The sequence below is a fragment of the Canis lupus genome, chromosome 22, assembly GCF_003254725.2.
Source record: "Canis lupus dingo isolate Sandy chromosome 22, ASM325472v2, whole genome shotgun sequence".
Classification (NCBI taxonomy): domain Eukaryota; kingdom Metazoa; phylum Chordata; class Mammalia; order Carnivora; family Canidae; genus Canis; species Canis lupus.
Window position 1 is genome coordinate 9,059,444 of NC_064264.1, and position 18,791 is coordinate 9,078,234.

Genomic DNA, 18,791 nt, shown 5'->3' on the forward strand with positions numbered 1-18,791 from the left:
GGTCCAGGGCGCCTGAGTGGTGTAGTCAGTATGTATCCAACTATTCACCTCTTGATTTTAGCCCAGTTGGTGATCTCAGGGTCATGGGATCAAGCCCCACGTCAGGGTCCACACTCAGCCTGAAATTGCTTAAGACTCACTTCCCCTCAACCCCCTCCCCCTAAAATAAATAAATCTTTTTTTTTTTTTTTTAAGTGGTAAAAGTCCATGATATTTGTGGTTTGGGGAGTATTTTGATCCATTTAAATGAATATAGTAGTATCTATTTCAGTAATTGGGACGACTTACTTAATCTCATTCTAGGTGAAACAAACCCTCAAAGGAAATGCATTCCAAATCCTCAAAGCATACTTCAAAGTATTCAGCAGTTTATCAACCTTTAGAATGACCAGTGGCTCATGTCTGTCTGTCCCCAGGAAACAAGCTTCCTCAAAGGATAGGCCTTCCCTAGTATCTGTTTCAGTTTCTCTCCTGGGTTGGACTGTCTTAGACTTCCTGCCTTGTACTTTTTATGAACCATTGTCAATTCATGTAGAAGATGCCCTAAAATGCCTTTGAAAACGCTTTGGCAGATGTACTAGAGAAATATCTTCCTGTGAGTATAGTGACATTCATAAAATGACACAAAATTAGATAAACTTCCCAAAATGTTTTTGTTTTGTTTTGTTTTGTTTTGTTTTTAAGTAAGTGTCCTGGAATTCTGTGGTATGTATTTCTCTGGAATAAATCGGGTTTGGGCTGATGATTGTTTTTGTCAAGAATTTGTCAATTTTGAAACCTCTCTAGGCTCCCATTTGGGATTGACTTATGGCTGCCGTGTTGTTGGCAATGTAAGCAATGCCATTTCCCGGCAGATGGCCTGGGAAGACACAGGCGGCAAAGAACATACCAGTTCCTTTCTGCCCAGAAGTTTCATAGCCAATTTTCTGCTTCCCTGTTGGCCCATTGTAGGTGTCTTTGCAACTCCAAGAGCATGATTTCAGGGGTCATGGAAAGGGGCAATTTGAAAGGCTTCTTTTGTCTTGTGCCATCATTTTTAGTATTTGTTCTTAAAAATGATGCTCAGAATAGTTAGTCTTATAATGCTGTCATTGCTCAGACCATTTTTGGCACTTCATCTTTTAGGGTGGGCCTAAAGCAGAGTCACAACTCTTATCAGCAAACTAATCTTATTATTGTATAAATATACCTGTTTGGGGTAAAACCCCAAATTGATCACCTTATTCACCAGATTTGGAATCAGAGCATCCCAACAGTAGGTGGAATGGTAGAAATCATTCAGTTCAACCCCCTTAGTTCTTGATGAGAAAGTTGACGGCCAGAAAAGTTAATTGACTTGCCAAAGGGTACATAACGAGTTAGCAAATAGTTTATACAAGAAATCAACTCTAAGTATCCTTTGGTTGTTGATTAAAAATCAAATTTAGTTTTAACATTAAAAAAAATTTTTTTTATTTAGTTTTAACACATAGTTGCCACTATTAAAGATATTAAAGAAGTCTAAAGAATAGACTCCCCTAGAAGCCATCCAGAAGTGTTTCTGAGTGGTGACACGATTGTCATAAGTGCATCTTTTTAAAACCCTATATTATCATAGTAAATATATCTCCATTTGTAAGTTCCATTGTATTTGGAAAAGCCAACTAGACTATAGTTATAACTTTTATATAAGTTTCTTAAATTAGCAACAGAATAAAACCCTATCCTAGTTCTTAAACATTCCTTGTTTTTCTCATTTCTCAAGGAGAACATCTCGAGGATGCTACAAAGAGCTCCAGACAGTATCTGCTGGGCTGAGGCAAGCTTGTCCTTGTGCTGTGCAGTCCAGTGAAATAGCCACTACCCACATGTGGTTATTTAAATTTAAGTTTTAGTTAATAAGTAAAATTTAAAATTCAGGACCTCAAGTACTCAGTAGCCACAGCGGGCTATTAGCTACCATATAAGATACCATAAATGAAAACATTTCCATCAACACAGAAAATTTTATTGGTTAGTGCTGGTCTAGAATTCTTACAGCCAGTATACATATTTTAATATTTTAATCTCTTACATTACCTCTGGAGAAGTTAGAAAGTGGTGACAAGTTCTGGAAAAGTTTATTTTTTTGTTTTTGGGGGTTTTGTGGTATTTTTAAAGATTTTATTTATTCATGAGACATACAGAGAGAGAGGCAGAGACATAGGCAGGGAGAGAAGCAGGCTCCCTGCAAGGAGCTGGACGCAGGACTTGACCCAGGACCCTGGGATCATGTCCTGAGCAGAAGGCAGATGCTCAACCACTGAGCCACCCAGGTGCCCCTGGAAAAGTTTTTTAAATGTTTATTTGTTCTCTAAATGTTTCTAGCTATTCTGCATAGTTTAATTTTAAAAAGGAGAAAATATTTATTTTCATCCATTTTTAGAACCTGATTATGTGAGTGGAATTCATATCAATTGTCATGTCCTGGTTGCTAAAATTTTCTTAAAGTATGCTAAAATTGTGGCCAAAACTCCGTTAATCTTGCCAAAGCTATTGGCAGACATCTCTCTATGATGTTGTAACATTTGAAATTAGTCTGGACATAGACAAGGCAAGTCATGTTGAATTCATTCTTTTTTTTTTTTTAAGATTTTATTTACTTATTCGTGAGAGACACAGAAGCAGAGACCCAGGCAGAGGGAGAAGCAGGCTTCCTGAAGGGAGCCAGATGCGGGACTCGATCCCAAGACCCCAGGATTACAACCTGAGCTGAAGGCAGACGCTCAACCACTGAGCCACCCAGGCGTCCCTGAATTCATTCTTTTTTTTTTTTTTTTTTTAAGATTTATTTATTTATTTTTGATAGACAGAGAGAGAGAGAGAGAGAGAGAGAGGCAGAGACACAGGAGGAGGGAGAAGCAGGCTCCATGCCGGGAGCTCGATGTGGGACTCGATCCCGGGTCTCCAGGATCGTGCCCTGGGCCAAAGGCAGGCGCTAAACCGCTGAGCCACCCAGGGATCCCCCCCGAATTCATTCTTAATAGTCATTTCATTTGTAAAGATTCTAAATTACTTGCCCACATTCATTAATTCAGCATCCAGAATGAAAGGGCAGGTGCTAACAGGGAATGGGTCGGCTCTAAAGACTGACCTGGCATCAGGCTTTGGGGCCATCTGCAAGCCTCCCTCCTCCACCCTAAGCAATTAGAGAGCAGTGACCTGTCCTCCATGGCTTTTGCAGGCCCCATGGTACTTCACATGATGTCCTGCCAGTACATCTTCTAGAAGTCTTATTAGACAAATAAATGGATCTTGATCTGATCTGCCCTGGAAATCATTACATTTGACAGCGGGCTCATAGGATTCATGAAGTGGGACTCCTTCAAGTTTTTTTTTTTTTTTTTTTTTTTTTTATGATAGTCACACACAGAGAGAGAGAGAGAGAGAGAAAGAGAGAGAGGCAAAGACAGACAGAGGGAGAAGCAGGCTCCATGCACCGGGAGCCTGACGTGGGATTCAATCCCAGGTCTCCAGGATCGTGCCCTGGGCCAAAGGCAGGCGCTAAACCGCTGCGCCACCCAGGGATCCCCTTCAAGTTCTTTTTATTGTGGAGTGATATCTACTGAACTAACTTAGTTGGACTGGAATTCTTGGGTGATTATCAGTCATTTTGATGAATCTGTGCTGAATGAAATTAGGGACCATGAGCCACAGGCTCTCACGGAGGAGGGCTAAAACGCAGCTTCTTCTGTTTGCTGCTGCAGAAACAGTAAATCTGGTTTTAAAATAAAGATGAATTAGGAAAGCCTACAAAACACCATAATAAAATTAGAGAGGGTTGGGAAAATGAATGAGGGGTTTTTCATGTCTGTGTGTAGGCCACTGAAGCACACATAGATACATTTCCTGTTTTTCTTTTCCATGTATTTTATACAAAGTATTTCTCAGAAGACTGGGATTTCTTTAAAAATTAATTTTCTTTGCAAACGTGTATCTGCCATTACTCGGCTGGAACAGCTGGGCAGTGATCCTTTTCATCCATCCAGAGCGTCAGTCTCCAGTGAGATCCACTTTCCCTGCGTCTGGTGGGTGTTGTGCCTTGTGTAAATGCCTGAGGCATGTCCTGCCCCAGGAGAATTCGGAAACTGTAACTCAGTCCAGTTTTTCTTTTTTTTTTTTAAGGAAATTTTTTTAATTAAATGTTTGCTTCCCAACAAAATGGATATTAAATATGATGAAATTTTTTTTTTTTTTTTTTTTTTTTTTTTTTTTTTTTTTTTTTGGCGAGACACTGACAGCAACCGTTGTGTCCTGTAGGCCTAAGGTTATAAGATACCTTAAAGATTTGGGGGAAAAGAATTCTTCCTGCCCTAGAGTTTCTGGTGTTGGTCATGAGATAGTGATAATGTCTCAATTCTTCATTTGTAGATCACGATCCACAGAGACAGTGGCAAAGACGTGAGTTCCCCCAAACACGGGAAGGAGGACCCGGACAACATGCCCCATGTGGGCGGCAATACTTGGGCTGGCGGAACAGGTTGGTAGCCCTGGCATTCTCCTGCGTCGAGCTCCCCGAGGCCCCACAGGCCCATATAAACTGCACACCACCCCTGAGAAGGTTCAGGGACCCTCTGTCATCTCTGCGACCCCCGTGAGTCAGGTGGACTGTGCCTTTCACCCTGTGTCCCAGCATGACATCACACGTGGAAAAACCGTGGCACTGGGAGTCCCACAGACTCTGCCATCCTGGGCCCTGAGACCATTCTGAACCCCCAACCTTGCTACATCAGTAAGAGGGGAAAATATTAACTACCTTACAAGGTGGTGATGAGGATTAAACAAAATCATGATCATGAAGTGCTGAGCCCAGGACCTGGTCTGAAGAATGCATTCGTTATAAATGTTAATCCCTTCTTTTAAATTCCGTGCCCTTGGCATGCTGCCTGCAATCTATAGTAGATTCCTTGTTGACCAGCTGACTTGGAAGAGGAGTGGGCCTTGCCTTCCACATCTCAGAAGTGAGTATATGGAGGATGCAGGATTTTGAGATAAGAGAGTTGGTTGCAGTTGGAACCGGTGGCTGTGGTCTATTCCTTCCTCTTGGCTGCCTGACGGGAGCATTGTTCCCATGCCTGCTGTCTTCCTCCTTCCTCGGCGACAGCTGAAGCAGACACATCTGCTGGGCTGCAGGAATAGGGCCAGACGGTGTGCACACTGTCCGATCTTATCTTGGCCAGGAGCAGTGCTGGCACGAGCTCCATACTTCGCCTTCCCTTAGGATGGTGTGTGCCTCTTGGCCTTGACAGGCTCAGGAGGAAATGGCTTTCTATGCTGAGACAATGTGCTATCACATAGGCCTGGAGACTTCTTGCCTGTTCTGTTTATTCATCAAGCATCAGCTTTAAAGAAAGGGTATTTTTAGAAATGTCCTTTGATCTTGAAATTAGTGTCAAGCCAGCAAGATTAATCCATATGGAATGCATTGTGGAGCGAGGTGGCCAGATGCAGGTCTTTCCCAGCAGTGGGCTTACTCTGGAGCAGAGGTTCTCGCTTTTTATTCAGTTTGACTCTACTAGTTCACCTCTGTCCAGACTGAAGGCCCTGCTTTTGTTTCCCTTAGCCTTTATTTTTCCATCTATTGGATCTTTTTGGCTTCAAATTCTCTGTCATTCTCCCTCAGAATTCTCTACGTGGAACTTAGCACTGACTCAAGTCACTTGATCCCTCTTTCATCATCAGAGCGCCTCCTTTGCTTATTTTCCCGTATCTTTGAAGCTGATTTAGGATGTCCAGGGTTAGCTTCAAGATTATGCCTTGAAGTCTAGAACCTCTGACCAGCATTTTCATTTAAATAGTACAAATTAAGGGCTCTTGGAAGTAGACGTCACGAAGAGCTCCCCACTCATGCCCTCTCCGCCCCAGTGCAACTTGCCCCACGGGCTTCCTGGGACCCATGCTGAGCATTGTTCATACCACCTTCTGAACAATTGTGGGTGTTTTTCCTCTACACCAAAACTGACATCATCTCGGCTCCCAGGAAGCCTTAAGTGCTAATCCATGACCCCTATGTACCCCACTCCGCAATGCCTGAGAGGAACTTCCTTTAGGAAGGGAATCATCCACAGAAACAGCTTTTTTGCCTCCGTCGCTCACTCATTTTCCAGTTACTGGGCCCCTCTGCCTACAGGCTGTCCCTGAGTGAGAGCCAGCAATCACACACATCTAAGAAGCAATTTTCCACCACTGATTTCTAAATAAAAATGAAATCAGATGTACTCCAATCAAAGGGTAAACAGACTATTATTAATAGGCTCTTCTCCTGGTATTTCCCCAGAGGAAATGACCTACCTAGACTTTGGTAAGGGAAGCAGTGCGTGCTGAGTTCCTACCTTTAGTTTATTACACCAGTTATGGCTCCAAAGGAGAAAAGATAAATGTGACATAATTTAACTGAAGCCTAAAAGCTTTCAAAATTTCCACTTCATTAAACTTAGAAATGACCTCATTCTATGTGACTGGAAGTTGTCTGAATAATAATAGTAAGAGCAGCCGCTTATAATGTAGTTCTTACTTTGCACCAGTTACCGTTCTAAGCACTTAGCCTCGTGACAATGCCAAGAAGTAAATATTAGCGACTCCGTTTTACAGAACAGGAGACTGAGACACCATGAAGTTAAGGAACCTCCTTCAAGGACACACAACCTAGCGCACGGACACAGGATTCAAATTCAGGCAGTCCAGTTTAACTATACAACCCTCTGCTACGTAACACTAGTCTCTGATACAATATGATACGATACTCCCCCCCCAATATTGAATTCTCGTCTAAGTGCCCAAGTTACGTGTGAATGAACAAAAGAAACTGATTGCTAGTATTTTAATCATTATAAAACAGAGGTAATAAACTGGTAGCCCAGAGGCCCAGGCTAACCAATATATGTATTTGGGGGGTCAGCAGCACAGTGTTTTATGATCATTTGAATCTGAATGTATTGAGACAAGGCAGGCTTTCTCTAGCTAGCCAAAGTCCTCACCACCTCTTACAGTTTTATCTACCTGGACTTCCAGGCATTTAATTTATATTTACAACATAAACGGTTTACACAAGGTACACTTACAAGCATGCAGACTAGGGCTTATATTAGGAAAACTGTTCTGAAGCTGACAGTCCCTAAGGCTGACTGTATCTCTATCCTAGCTGTCTCTCTCTTACTTTAGGGAAAAATAAGGTAACATGTGAGAGACAAGGAGTGTTGCTCATTTAATTAACAAACACATAACAAGTTATCTGTGGTGTTCAAGCCACTCTTATAGGTGCAAATGTGTAAGATACAATCCCACCCACTAATTAGTGAGACCAGAAAAAAAATATATTAAAAAATAATAAATAGTGGCCAGGAGTGCTCCCTGTCAGGTGGAGTCCTCATCAGAGGAGGTGCCCTGGAATTTGGACTGACCCTTGAACTATGGGATAAACCCTGGCTGGATAGAGAAGAGAAAGGACACCCTAGACAGGGGGATCCCCTTTGTTTCCAGAGAGAGGTCATCTGAATATTGAATTACTAATTAGGTGCAGTTAACATGCTTCACGGGACTGCTTTCGAGCCGAGATCTGACTTTTTTGTCTTGTTGAATGTGGAGTCCCTGTCAATGGGTGAAGGGAGGCCTTGAAATCCAGGCCAATGAGCCTGTGGCTTTTTAGACTCACCACTGGATTTTTGTGGCTTCCTTCCAGGAGGAAGAGACACCGCAGGGCTAGGTGGCAAAGGAGGTCCCTACCGGCTGGACGCAGGCCATACCGTGTACCAGGTGTCCGAGGCTGAGAAGGACGCAGTTCCCGAGGAGGTCAAGAGAGCCGCCAGAGAGATGGGCCAGAAAGCATTTCAGCAGCGGTGAGTGGGCCACTGCCTGGGCAGGTTGGCCTCTGTGGCCGTGGGGTGGCCGAACCTGAGTTGCCCCCCAGCCCTCACATTCTCCACCTCCCACAGCACAAACAGAGACCCCTACCGCCCACCTCCCCAGCACAGACAGACAAGCGAACATAATGCCTTGTCCTTTTTGCTTGATGTATTAAATGCATCGATCCCATATGGCTGAGTAGAAAAGGGAGCTGAGCCCATTAGAAAGGAAAACCAAAGATAACAGCTCTTAGGAGAAATTAAAGTTCAAGACCCTCCATCCATATCGCTTCTTAGTCTCCAAAGGGAATTTAGAAAAGTCTCCGTGATGTTCTCTTCCTGCCCTCAGGAATCTCGTGGATATATGTGGGGACGGGACTCATGAACACGCACACTCACACTCACATGCTCACACACTCAAGTGCTACAGTCACGTGGTATGGGAGCTGTGCCCCCTGCCCCATGCAGTCAAGCCTAAGGTAGGTGAGGTGGGGCCTGAGCTGAGCCAGAATTTGGATCTGCCAGGAGGGGAAACCTAAATGAGCAGAGACCCCAGAGCAGGATGAGCGTAGTGTCTGTGGCGGAGAGAGCCAGCTGGCCTCCCCAGGATAAAGGGTTCCAGCTGGGGTGGTGGGGAGCGAGGTTGAATGTGGAGTCCCTGTCAGTGGGTGAAGGGAGGCCTTGAAATCCAGGCCAACAAGCCTGTGGCTTTTAGATGATCCAGAACCAATCTGGGCCACTTGGATTGGAACCATCTAAAGAATAAGAATCCGCGTGATGCTTTCACTAGACATCCACATGTGTTCCGTAGCCAAAAGCAAAAAATACCAAAAGATGGGCAATATCTCCTTCAGGATTGAGGGAATCGGTGGTGCTTTGGGAGGCAGATTTACACCGTCATGCCCAATGGAAGGGACTGAGTGCCGTTGGAAAAAAGCATGCTCCAGTGTATGTGAGTTATGAAGTTCCTCCCACGTAGAACATCTGGTATTACGTTACACGCTGTGCTTACACATCCTGCAAATAAACAGCACAGAACAATAGGGACAAAAATGCGGGCCCCTCCTGCCCCACCCTCAGGAAAGCCTGAAGGACCCTCGTGTACCCAGCAGGTAAATAAGGCAAGAGTGTCACTCCCAGCCTTTCTGCTGACTTCCCTGGAGACCTGAAACTATTTATTTATGCTCACTGTGCCCACAATTTTTCTTCTGGAGATGGGTAACTTTCCTCTCTCCTTCTCTGAGAGGGAACAGATAACTGTTAGAAATGAAAGCAATTTAAATTTCTCAAAAAAAGGTGGAAGGAATGCTATATGAAAGAACTTGTTAGGATTCAAATACTGTTCTACATTTCATATAAACAAAACATCCATTTAGGAAAAGAACCAGAATATTAGATATGCATCATTCTCCCCTCCCCGACTAACGAGCTCCTGTTGTTGCCATGCTCAGAGGGGTCTCAATTTTGCACAAGGAGACAAATAGAGAGAGTGCTTTGATACACATAGCACATGGCGAGGCAGAAAGACCTTTCAGTGGTGCTTGGGCACAAGTATACAACCCCTTTTGTGATTTCCATGGTAGGGATAAGGAACCTGGTTCTATTAACCACCAGCCTGCAGGGAAAAGATGTCAAGGAGCATTCATAAGGCAACTAATTTAGTGGCAGTGGGAAAAGAAAGAGAAAACATGGGGAAGGGAGTAAGAAAAGCATATACCTCTGCTAATCACTGCAGAGAAGAATCTAGTCCAAGTAAAAGAGAAGACCATATGGTGATTGAAAGACAGGAGGTGAGCAAGAGTATGAGAAAAGAGAGGAAGAAATAAAAACACGTGGAAATCCTGAGAAGTTCAGGGCATAGCAAAACAGAGAGCAAGGTGGGTGCTTTCTACTTTCCGGTAGTAATTACTCCTCTTTGGTGAGTGTCCAACTTAGTACTGCTAAAGGCTCTCTCTTAACGTTATGTATTATGAAACTTTTCAAACATAAATAAAAGGAGAGAGACCCAGAGAGAGAACCTGATGGACCTGCTCTCCCAACTTCAAAAAGAAAAATCTGGCTCCACTCCCAGTCCCCACCCCTGGATTGTTTTGAAGCTAATCCAAGATGTCCTATCTTTTCATTGTAAATATTTCAGAGTAAACCTCTGAAAGGTAAGACCCCCTAAAAAAATAAAAACACACACTACGATTATCATGTCTTTAAAAGGTAATCGTTCTTCACTGTCATCAAATAGTCTGTTTTAAAGCTATTTTGCAACTCTCGGTACATGTAGAATGAGGTCATTTATGCTTTTTAAGCTTTATCATGGCCTATACCTTTTCTCCATGCTTCTTCTCACTCTTTCCCCCTATTATGTTATTTGTATTAAGAGTTGATTGCTTCTCCACTTTTAGTCCCTTGAGGGCAGGGCATTTTGTTCTCTACTGTAGCCCCAGTACCTCGAATTCAGTGCACTCATTCCACACTGGTGGAATGAATAATGCATGCATGAATAGCAACGCTTTATTCACAGATTGGCTAATACTTAATTCAGAAACTGGCTAAAACCAGATTGGGTCAGGGGATGGGTGAAATGAGTGATGGGTATGAAGGAGAGCACTCGTCATGATGACTAATATAAAACTGTATATTAACTAACTGGAATTAAAATAAAAACTTAAGGGACACCCTAGGTGGCTCAGCAGTTGAGCATCTGCCTTCGGCTCAGGGCCTGATCCCAGAGTCCCGGGATCGAGTCCCACGTCGGGGTCCCTGCATGGAGCCTGCTTCTCCCTCTGCCTATGTCTCTGCCTCTCTCTGTGTGTCTCTCATGAATAAATAAGTAAAATCTTTTTAAAAATAAATAAATAAATAAAAACTTTCAAAAAAAAGAAAAGAAACTGGCTAAATCAGACTGACAGCCACACCCAGCCATCCGCCTAGAGGTCCCCCATATTGCCTTATGGAGCCTAACGCTACTGATAGGCTCTTGTCATCATCAAAATGGCCTCTAGTTAGCATTCACTTGTATCTGGATTCCAGTTTGATGCCTCTTTCTGTACATCAAGAATTGATGATACCGTACAACTGAAACTATGCTGTATATTAATTAACTGGGATTTAAATTAAAACTTCGAAAGATTGATTCGGGAGGACTAACAGAGGTAGACAATATAAGACATGCAGAAAGCAGGGCAGAAACATTAAACCAACAAACTATGAATGAAATCGATGGTGAGGTACTTTTCCATGCCTAAAAGAGCATTTAAGGTGGGCACCAGCTGTGGACGTTGTACCTACAACCATTTGTAAAACTAATCAGCCTTACACAGTAGATCTCAGCTTATGTTTGTTTTCCTCATAACTGATCCAAAATTATAGTATTTAAGGCTGACCTATAAGAAAAGTAAAATGAGAACCAAAATTCCCAGACTCTTACGTAACAATAAATATACCCTTTAAAAATATACCGTGCCAACAAAATGCAGTTAGTCCACATAGATTACTAGGATGTGAAGCAGCTGTGCCCTGCAGTTTTGATCAGGGTTAAAGCAGCAAAAAGACATATTTCCAGCTAGTTTTGCGGGCTTGAGAGTATTAACACCGGGAAGCTTATCTGATCCAGAGGCTAAAATTTCCTATTTTCTTTCCCCATTCCCTGCTTCGGTCTTCATCTTTCAGAATTTATCAGCTTTGAACACCTTGTAGGTGATCTTTCTGAAAGCTGACACAACCTGGAATATGATTTCCAGATTTCTTCATAATTACAACAGTATGTGGTGTGTTTTTGGGTGCAACATGATCGTGCCCGAGGTAGCCCTATAACTGGAGCTGATTCTCATCTGACTACAAAGACCAGTCTGCCCAAGGTGACTTGCCAACTGCCTGACTCCTTTCTTGACATGTGTGTGTATGTCTGTGTATTTTTCCCCTGCTAAGGACAAGCTGTATTTTTTTTCTAACCTCCCTTTGGAAAAGTACTAATCTCCCTTCTTTGGGAAAGAGCATATTAGCTTCCTATGAATGAAGGGGGGAAGTAGCATATCCTGCAATGTTCCTGGTGCCCAGCTTCTGTCAGCCTTGACACTTGAGACATAACTTAATCTAATGAAAATTTATAGAGAAGTTTAAGAGATTGCCAAAACCAAACATAAGAGGTATTGTTAGGAGGTCAAGTCCCATACACGTATTCCTAGCTATTCTTCAGAACAGAGTAAATTAGATTTAGAAGGGCCCCTTGGCATGTCACCTTGGGAAACACCATTCAGCTATTATTTACCTTTTGATAGTCAGTGTTTTCAAAGTGCTACCTAACAGCATTTATTGAGTGCTACCAAGTGCCAGGCATTGTGCTAGATACTAGAAATTCACAGAAAAAAATAAGGCTATTTCTTCTCCCAGAGGAATAGAAGAGAAACTATCCATGTGGTAAATGTATTTTTCATGAAATTTTTGGTTTAATTATACATACACACACACACATATGCATATGTATTCATTTTTGTGTACTCGATCTCAATGTAAAGCATATTTCCTTCTGTGGAAAATAAAATTTGAAAACATTATGAAACAAGGAAACAGACTTCTCTAGTAAAAGCTATAACGTGCAGAGGTTTCGTAGTAGGTATCTGTAGGAAAGGCATGAATGGGAATGATCAGTTTTACTGGAGGGATCGAGCAGGATTTCATTGGAAATCCTTCCAGTGGGATCTTGAAAGCTGAGTTGGTGTTAGCTAACCCTTCCAGGTGTTAGGGCAGGAACTGCAGATCTGCCCATGGCCATAGAGACCTATGGTTATGTGTTTCTAACAGGCCTCCAACACTCAGCCCTGTGATGGCTGGATTCTCCTTAGCACTTGGCCTGATTTGGAGGAATAGAGACTATTAATTCTCATTCAGCATTTGGGGTTTCTGTTCCACTCAAGATGATAAATCTATATTTGAGATAAGAGTTTCAGCTATGGACCTGGGATCCATACTCCCATACTCCCAACACTGCATGCATGCATACACGTACATGCACATGTGCACAGCAGTTTAGAAGCCCATGCTATCGCTGGGCTTTGTATATATGTGTTCATTATTGCCTGTCCTAGGATTGGCACCATTACATTTATCAAAACTTACAGAAACATGATCAAATGTAGTGTATTATGGATACAACCCTGTAAAACCCAAGAAAGCCTCACTCTGGGAAGGTGAATGAACCTTCCTCTTAGGATTAGTTTAAGATGCCTGAGTCTTACTTTTATTTCAGTCACTCATTTCACTTCATTTTGAGCACCTGTGAAGTGCTAGGCACCATGCTAGGCACCGTACACCTAACCATGAGGGAGACTCAATCCTTCTCCTAAAGGAGTCTAGTTGGAGAGACCAGGTGTAGCATGGGTAATAAATATTCTGAGATCGAGAAGCACAAAGTGCTGTGAGAACACAGAAGACAGACCTGGGATCAGTCCAGGCTTCCTGGAGGCAGTCCTCATGGATTTGAGTCCTGGAGAGTAAGTGGGAGTTCTAGGCAGAGGGGCAGAGAAAGGAAGTTCCTAGTGAAGGACAAGCCCAGCAGGAGCTCCGAGTGGTGGGTGTGCGGTGTGTCAGGGAACTGCAAGTGCACTGGTGGGGCTGCAGTTGGAAGCCAATGAGGAAGAGCGACAAAAAAAGAACACTGCACGCGATCCTTGGGTGGCTCAGCGGTTTAGCGCCTGCCTTCCGCCCAGGGCGTGATCCTGGAGTCCCGGGATCGAGTTCCAAATTGGGCTCCCTGCATGGAGCCTGCTTCTCCCTCTGCCTCTCTCTATCTCTCATGAATAAATAAAATCTTAAAAAAAAAAAAAAAAAAAAAAAGGAGCACTGCGCCAGCAGGATGGAACTTCAAAGCCACAGTAATATCAAAACACAATTATCTCATTAAAAATGCACAGCAATTCCAGAAAACTCTTATATTCTACCTAACGACACATTCAATTACATTCCTGGGGCCTGGACTGTTATCTTGGTCAACCCAATATCTGTCCTTGGTCTCTAAAAGCAACCCACAGACTCTCTTCTAGGAACTTGCCACATGAACTGACCAGCTGCCAACACCATGACACGTCTGTGGGATATGGCAATGGTTTGCTAAAGAGCTGACTCATTGGCTCATGGGAGCCAGTTGCGCACATTTCTTTCCAAGTCAGTGCTCCATGATCTTCCTGTTAGTAGCTTGGAATTGATCATGGTGGGACTATTGACCCCACAGAAGTCAGCAAATACTACAAATCAGGGCTTTTTGTTGGTTTGGTTTGGTTTGGTTTGGTTTGGTTTGGTTTGGTTTGGTTGGTTTGTTCTGGAAGGCTACTTGTTCACCATTTACCAGCCCACTGCTGGACATTTTCTTCCTTCGAAACTCCTAGCTGGAAACATTACTTCTTGCCTTTTCTCCTCCAAGGCAACCTCAATTACCTAAGACCTTGCTACAGTTCTAGCAGCAGATGAATGGAAGTAAAAGACCACATCTACATTATTTCAGCTGCTATCTTTTTTTTTACCCCTTCTGGTTTCAGGTTAAAGGAGATCCAGATGAGTGAATATGATGCCACAACATATGAAAGGTTCTTAGGGGCTGTTCGACGGCAGGTGCACTCCCTTCGAGTCATCCTGGATAATTTACAGGTAATCCTCCAACAATGAACTAAGAAAATAATCTGGGCCCAAAGCTAGACCCACCCCAAAACTATTGGAGAAAGTTAGCCAAACCCTAATCAGCTGGTCAAAAAATATTCATGCCGAAATGTTTGTGCAAAACTCTGGATCACTCCATGGCCTTCTTAGGTGAGTTCTCCAAGGAAAAATATTTGACCACACCTGTCCAATCAAGGAAACAATAATTTGACCAGCAACCCTAGAAGACACTAGATGTCCTGATTCCCCTCATTTGAGATCTATGAGTATCCCACCTTAACTAGAAATTCACAGATAGAATTGTCTTCCTACAAATCATTTTATCGTTACGGACTCTGGAGACAGAGGAGCATTTTGGATCATCCAGGCTGTGCATTCTCTGTGTCTCCTGGCATCTCCTCCTGTGCTCTCCCAACCCCTACTTTGCCTGCCTTTTTTCAGTTTTTAACTGTGGTTGTCTCAGAACAGTTAATATTGCTCTTGTCCCTTAGAATACTGATTAAGATGCTTCAGTATTTCCCAAGCAAAGACCTGTTATTTGTATAATTTGCTTTGAAAAAAATCCATATGCAGATTGTGTGAAAAGGTAACGTGGAATGATTGGATTTTTTTCTAGTAAAGACACTCAGTTACCAGTGCTTATCGCCCTGGGCATTGAGGGCACCTTCTGGGTGGGCTGTGATCTCCAGGGTAAGGCAAAAGGTGAAAAAGAAACAAAGTGGGTGGTTCACAGGATGTGAGGGGCGATGAGCGGCAGTGCTTATTGCTAAGTAAGACTGAAGAATGAATGCTTTAGTGAGTTGCTCATTTCTTAAGTTTGTGATACACACCAGACATTAGGGATGGAAAAACAAAATGCAGCCCCTGCCCTCAAAAGAAGGAACCCAAAGACAAATAGGCAAATGATTTCTTACATTCTGTAGAGAAGTATGTGTACGATGCTATGGAATGTACAAGAAGGTCTTCATGGAGAATATAACACTTGAGTTCACACTTGAAAGATGCTGAGGATTTTTCAGATGGTTGAGGAGTCAGGGCGCTCCAGACACAGGACACGGGATGTACAAGTGCAGGTTATTGGGTGTGGCTGGAAAAAGCATGTGTGTGGTAGAGGACAGTGGCAAAGAAGAAGGCTGTCAAAGTCACAGAGGCCTTGGGGCACCTGGGTGGCTCAGTCAGTTGAGCATCTGGCTCTTTGTTTCAGATCAGGTCATGATCTCAGGGTCGTGGGATCAAGCCCCATATGGGGCTCCATGCTCAGCAGAGAGTCTGTTGGAGACTCTCTCTCTTCATCCCTCCTCTCTGCCTCTTCTCTCTCTGTCTCCCAAATGAAAAGATAAAACTTTAAAAAAAAAAAAAATACAACCTGGCCCTGGATTCCACGTTTCCATGCAGACAGCATTGGGTTTTACCCTGGTTACAAATGGGCCATTAGATTATTCACAGTACCAAAGAGGAATTCGAGACTACATTTTTAATTTAATTGAAGGAATGAGAATCCTCATCTGATCTTGATTGGTATTCATTGGGCACCAGTCTCTAGTGACTTCTACAAACATCACCACATTTAATCCTCACATCAGCTCTTTAAGATAAATGATACTATGTTCACCAGATCAGCCAAAGGAAGAATAGGTTGACCCATTACTGTGACTTCTTCAAGTAGGACACCAGTTAAGCCTGGGTTCGAGTTAGAGTTACCATTAAGGAGTGATTTCTACTAAAATCCACAGTGATGAGACCAGTATAAGAAACAGTGTCAGGTTCTGCATTCTGCACTCCAAGAGAGATGTGAAAAAAAAACTGGAAAGGGCTCAAAGACAAGCAACAAATACAATTAAATGGATGAAAAACAAGAAATTGACACATATAAAAAAAAAAAAACATAAAGCAATCGGGGTTAATAACTTTCTAGATACCCTCAAATAGAGTCACTAATTATTTCAGGGATGTTTTTATTCTCTTCTTCCCTGGAAATCTGAAAAAGAGAACCTGGGTTTAAATAATAGCAAGAAAGAGTTTTAAGATATAAGAAAGGGAATAAAAATGATTTAATCCTTGGATGAAAACCTAAAACGGATGTAGAACTACCATCTCTCCAACTCTTCACAGATGATACGAGCATTTTAATAATAGCAAGAATTTACTGAGCAATTGCCATGTGCCAGACATGCCACTAGATGCCTTGTGTTATCAGCGGCATTATCAAGATCTCTTCTATCATCGTCGTCGTCGTCATCATCCCTTAGTGACTAATAGTGCCAGCTCTGGAGCCAGACAGCCTGGGTTCTGTAAAAGGCCATGACAAATAACAGGGAAGTTATGCAGATTGACTCAGATGATACATGTAAACTGTTTAAAACCATGCTTATTAGCGCCGTAGCATTCTCTACGGAAGAATTTGTTTCCTTGTTACTTCCATGGTTTTTGCTAATACTCATCAGCCTGGACTGCAAGCCAGACACCCAGTCACGTCCTTGACGTTCACTCATTGTGCTGGTGAATCCTTACGATAACCAGTAAGAGTTATTTTCTACCTTTGATAGATAAGGAAGCTGAGGCATGTAAGTCATCTATTTTCCCAGTCTTCTGAACCGCAGCTATTTTGTTCCTGCTTTGTACGCCAGGAACTGAAGGATAGAAAGATGATGTGACTTGTCCTGGGTCACACGTGTGGTGAAGCAGGTGTCTGAGCCCGAAGCTCGGGTCCCTATTCTCTCTTAGGCCTCTGCTATCTGCTGCCAACTGTCCAAGCCTATGGGAAGTAGCCTTCTCGCATATTCTCATCAAGAATTTTGCATCATTATCCAGATGCCAACATAGCATTTTCAAGTGTTTCCCTTATTGAATATATATAGATTTTTTTTTTTAATCCACAGAAGTGCTATTCTCAGGTGGGCCTTCTAGTGCTCCATGTAGAGAGAGTGATTGCTTGTTAAAAACACAGCTACTGGCCAAGGAGAGACAGAGCCTTGGATGGAATATGAGTCTTTAGTTTGTAACCAAAACAAGAAGGCTTTGTTTGGTCCCCTTTTCGCCATCGTCTGCCAATCCTGTGTGGCTCTGATTGACTAATAGCTCCCAGCTGCCTTGAGGTTGCTGTGTAATCCCAGTAACCATGGGTGTTTCCTTGGTGAACAGCAGAAAGTCTGGCCAGGAACTAGCAAATCATCATTTGAGATGACTTCTCAAAGTACAGCTTCAAGCCCACGCACTGATTCCGGGTGACTGGACTGAGATGTGAAGAAAGGGAACGTTGTTGCCACTCCTGTTAATGTCGGCTTCAGCGTGTGCATCTGTTGCAGCTGTGGCTCTCTTCTCAACTAAGATAGCCATCACTGGTGACCTCCCTCTGCTTCTTGACTGGATTCTATATGGGATATCATAGAGTCCTGGTTATTGGGCCTTTTAAGAATCAATAGCAAGAATTTTCTCATTAGAATAGAGTCTATCATAACTTCAATTATACTGGTTCAGAATCGGAATCTGATTCCAGCGTTCCCTAACAAAAGAAAATATCCCTTCCACAAAAGCCACTGATTGTAATCATATCTTCTCTCCAGCGTTTTGCTAATCTACAATCAGTAATTTCATTCTTGGGCTAAACTAAATTAGCCTTTTTCTGATTGCTTTGGCTAGCATGATACCTCCATGAACCACCAATTATGTTCCTTTTGTTTCCTCTAGGAATTCAAAATGAGTTTAGCTGGAGATAAAGAATGTTTTTGAACCATGACATGTGCCATGCACTGTGCCTGGCACTGAGGGCACAGAGACTCATGGAATGCTGTCCCTGCACTCCAGAAGGCTGAGATTTGAGGAGTAGGGAAAACAGGCACCCAAACAACAGATCATTCCAGTTGAATATGGTAGGCGTCCGGGTAGACAGACGCATAGAATGCAGTGGAAGCCCAGGGGAAAGGGATTCTAGGATCTATTTTTCAGGAAAGGATCCATGAGCTGGCTCTTGAAAAATACACAAGTATTAGCCAGTTAAAGGAAAGTGAACACAGTGCCCCAGCAGAGAATATGGCAGAGACAAAGGCATGACACTGTGCCACCTCCGGTGTGAGCTGAGGACCAACCCTCAGTGTGAGCAGGATTCCACTTGGTGTAAAATGCACCCAAAGACTTGGAACTAAGAGACAGGTAGGTGTCAGGCAAGGAACTTAGAGTTTATTCCTGACCCCCCACTGTATTCATACACAAACAATGGAAAGCATTTCCCCATTCCTTTTATATAGTTTATAATAACTGTACTTTACCCAGTAGATGTTTGTTGAATATCTC

At 42.9% G+C, this 18,791-nt stretch overlaps 1 protein-coding gene across 2 annotated transcripts in view; it reads left to right on the top strand.

Annotated features, from left to right (window-relative positions):
- Positions 1–18,791, top strand: part of VWA8 (von Willebrand factor A domain containing 8) — a 354,557-nt gene that overhangs the window by 300,374 nt on the left and 35,392 nt on the right. For both annotated transcript variants that reach the window (XM_035704343.2, XM_049099336.1), the window contains exons 38-40: positions 4,390–4,498; positions 7,697–7,853; positions 14,384–14,492. In XM_035704343.2, the coding sequence (XP_035560236.1) occupies positions 4,390–4,498; positions 7,697–7,853; positions 14,384–14,492 (375 nt within the window). The remainder of the gene's footprint in view (positions 1–4,389; positions 4,499–7,696; positions 7,854–14,383; positions 14,493–18,791) is intronic.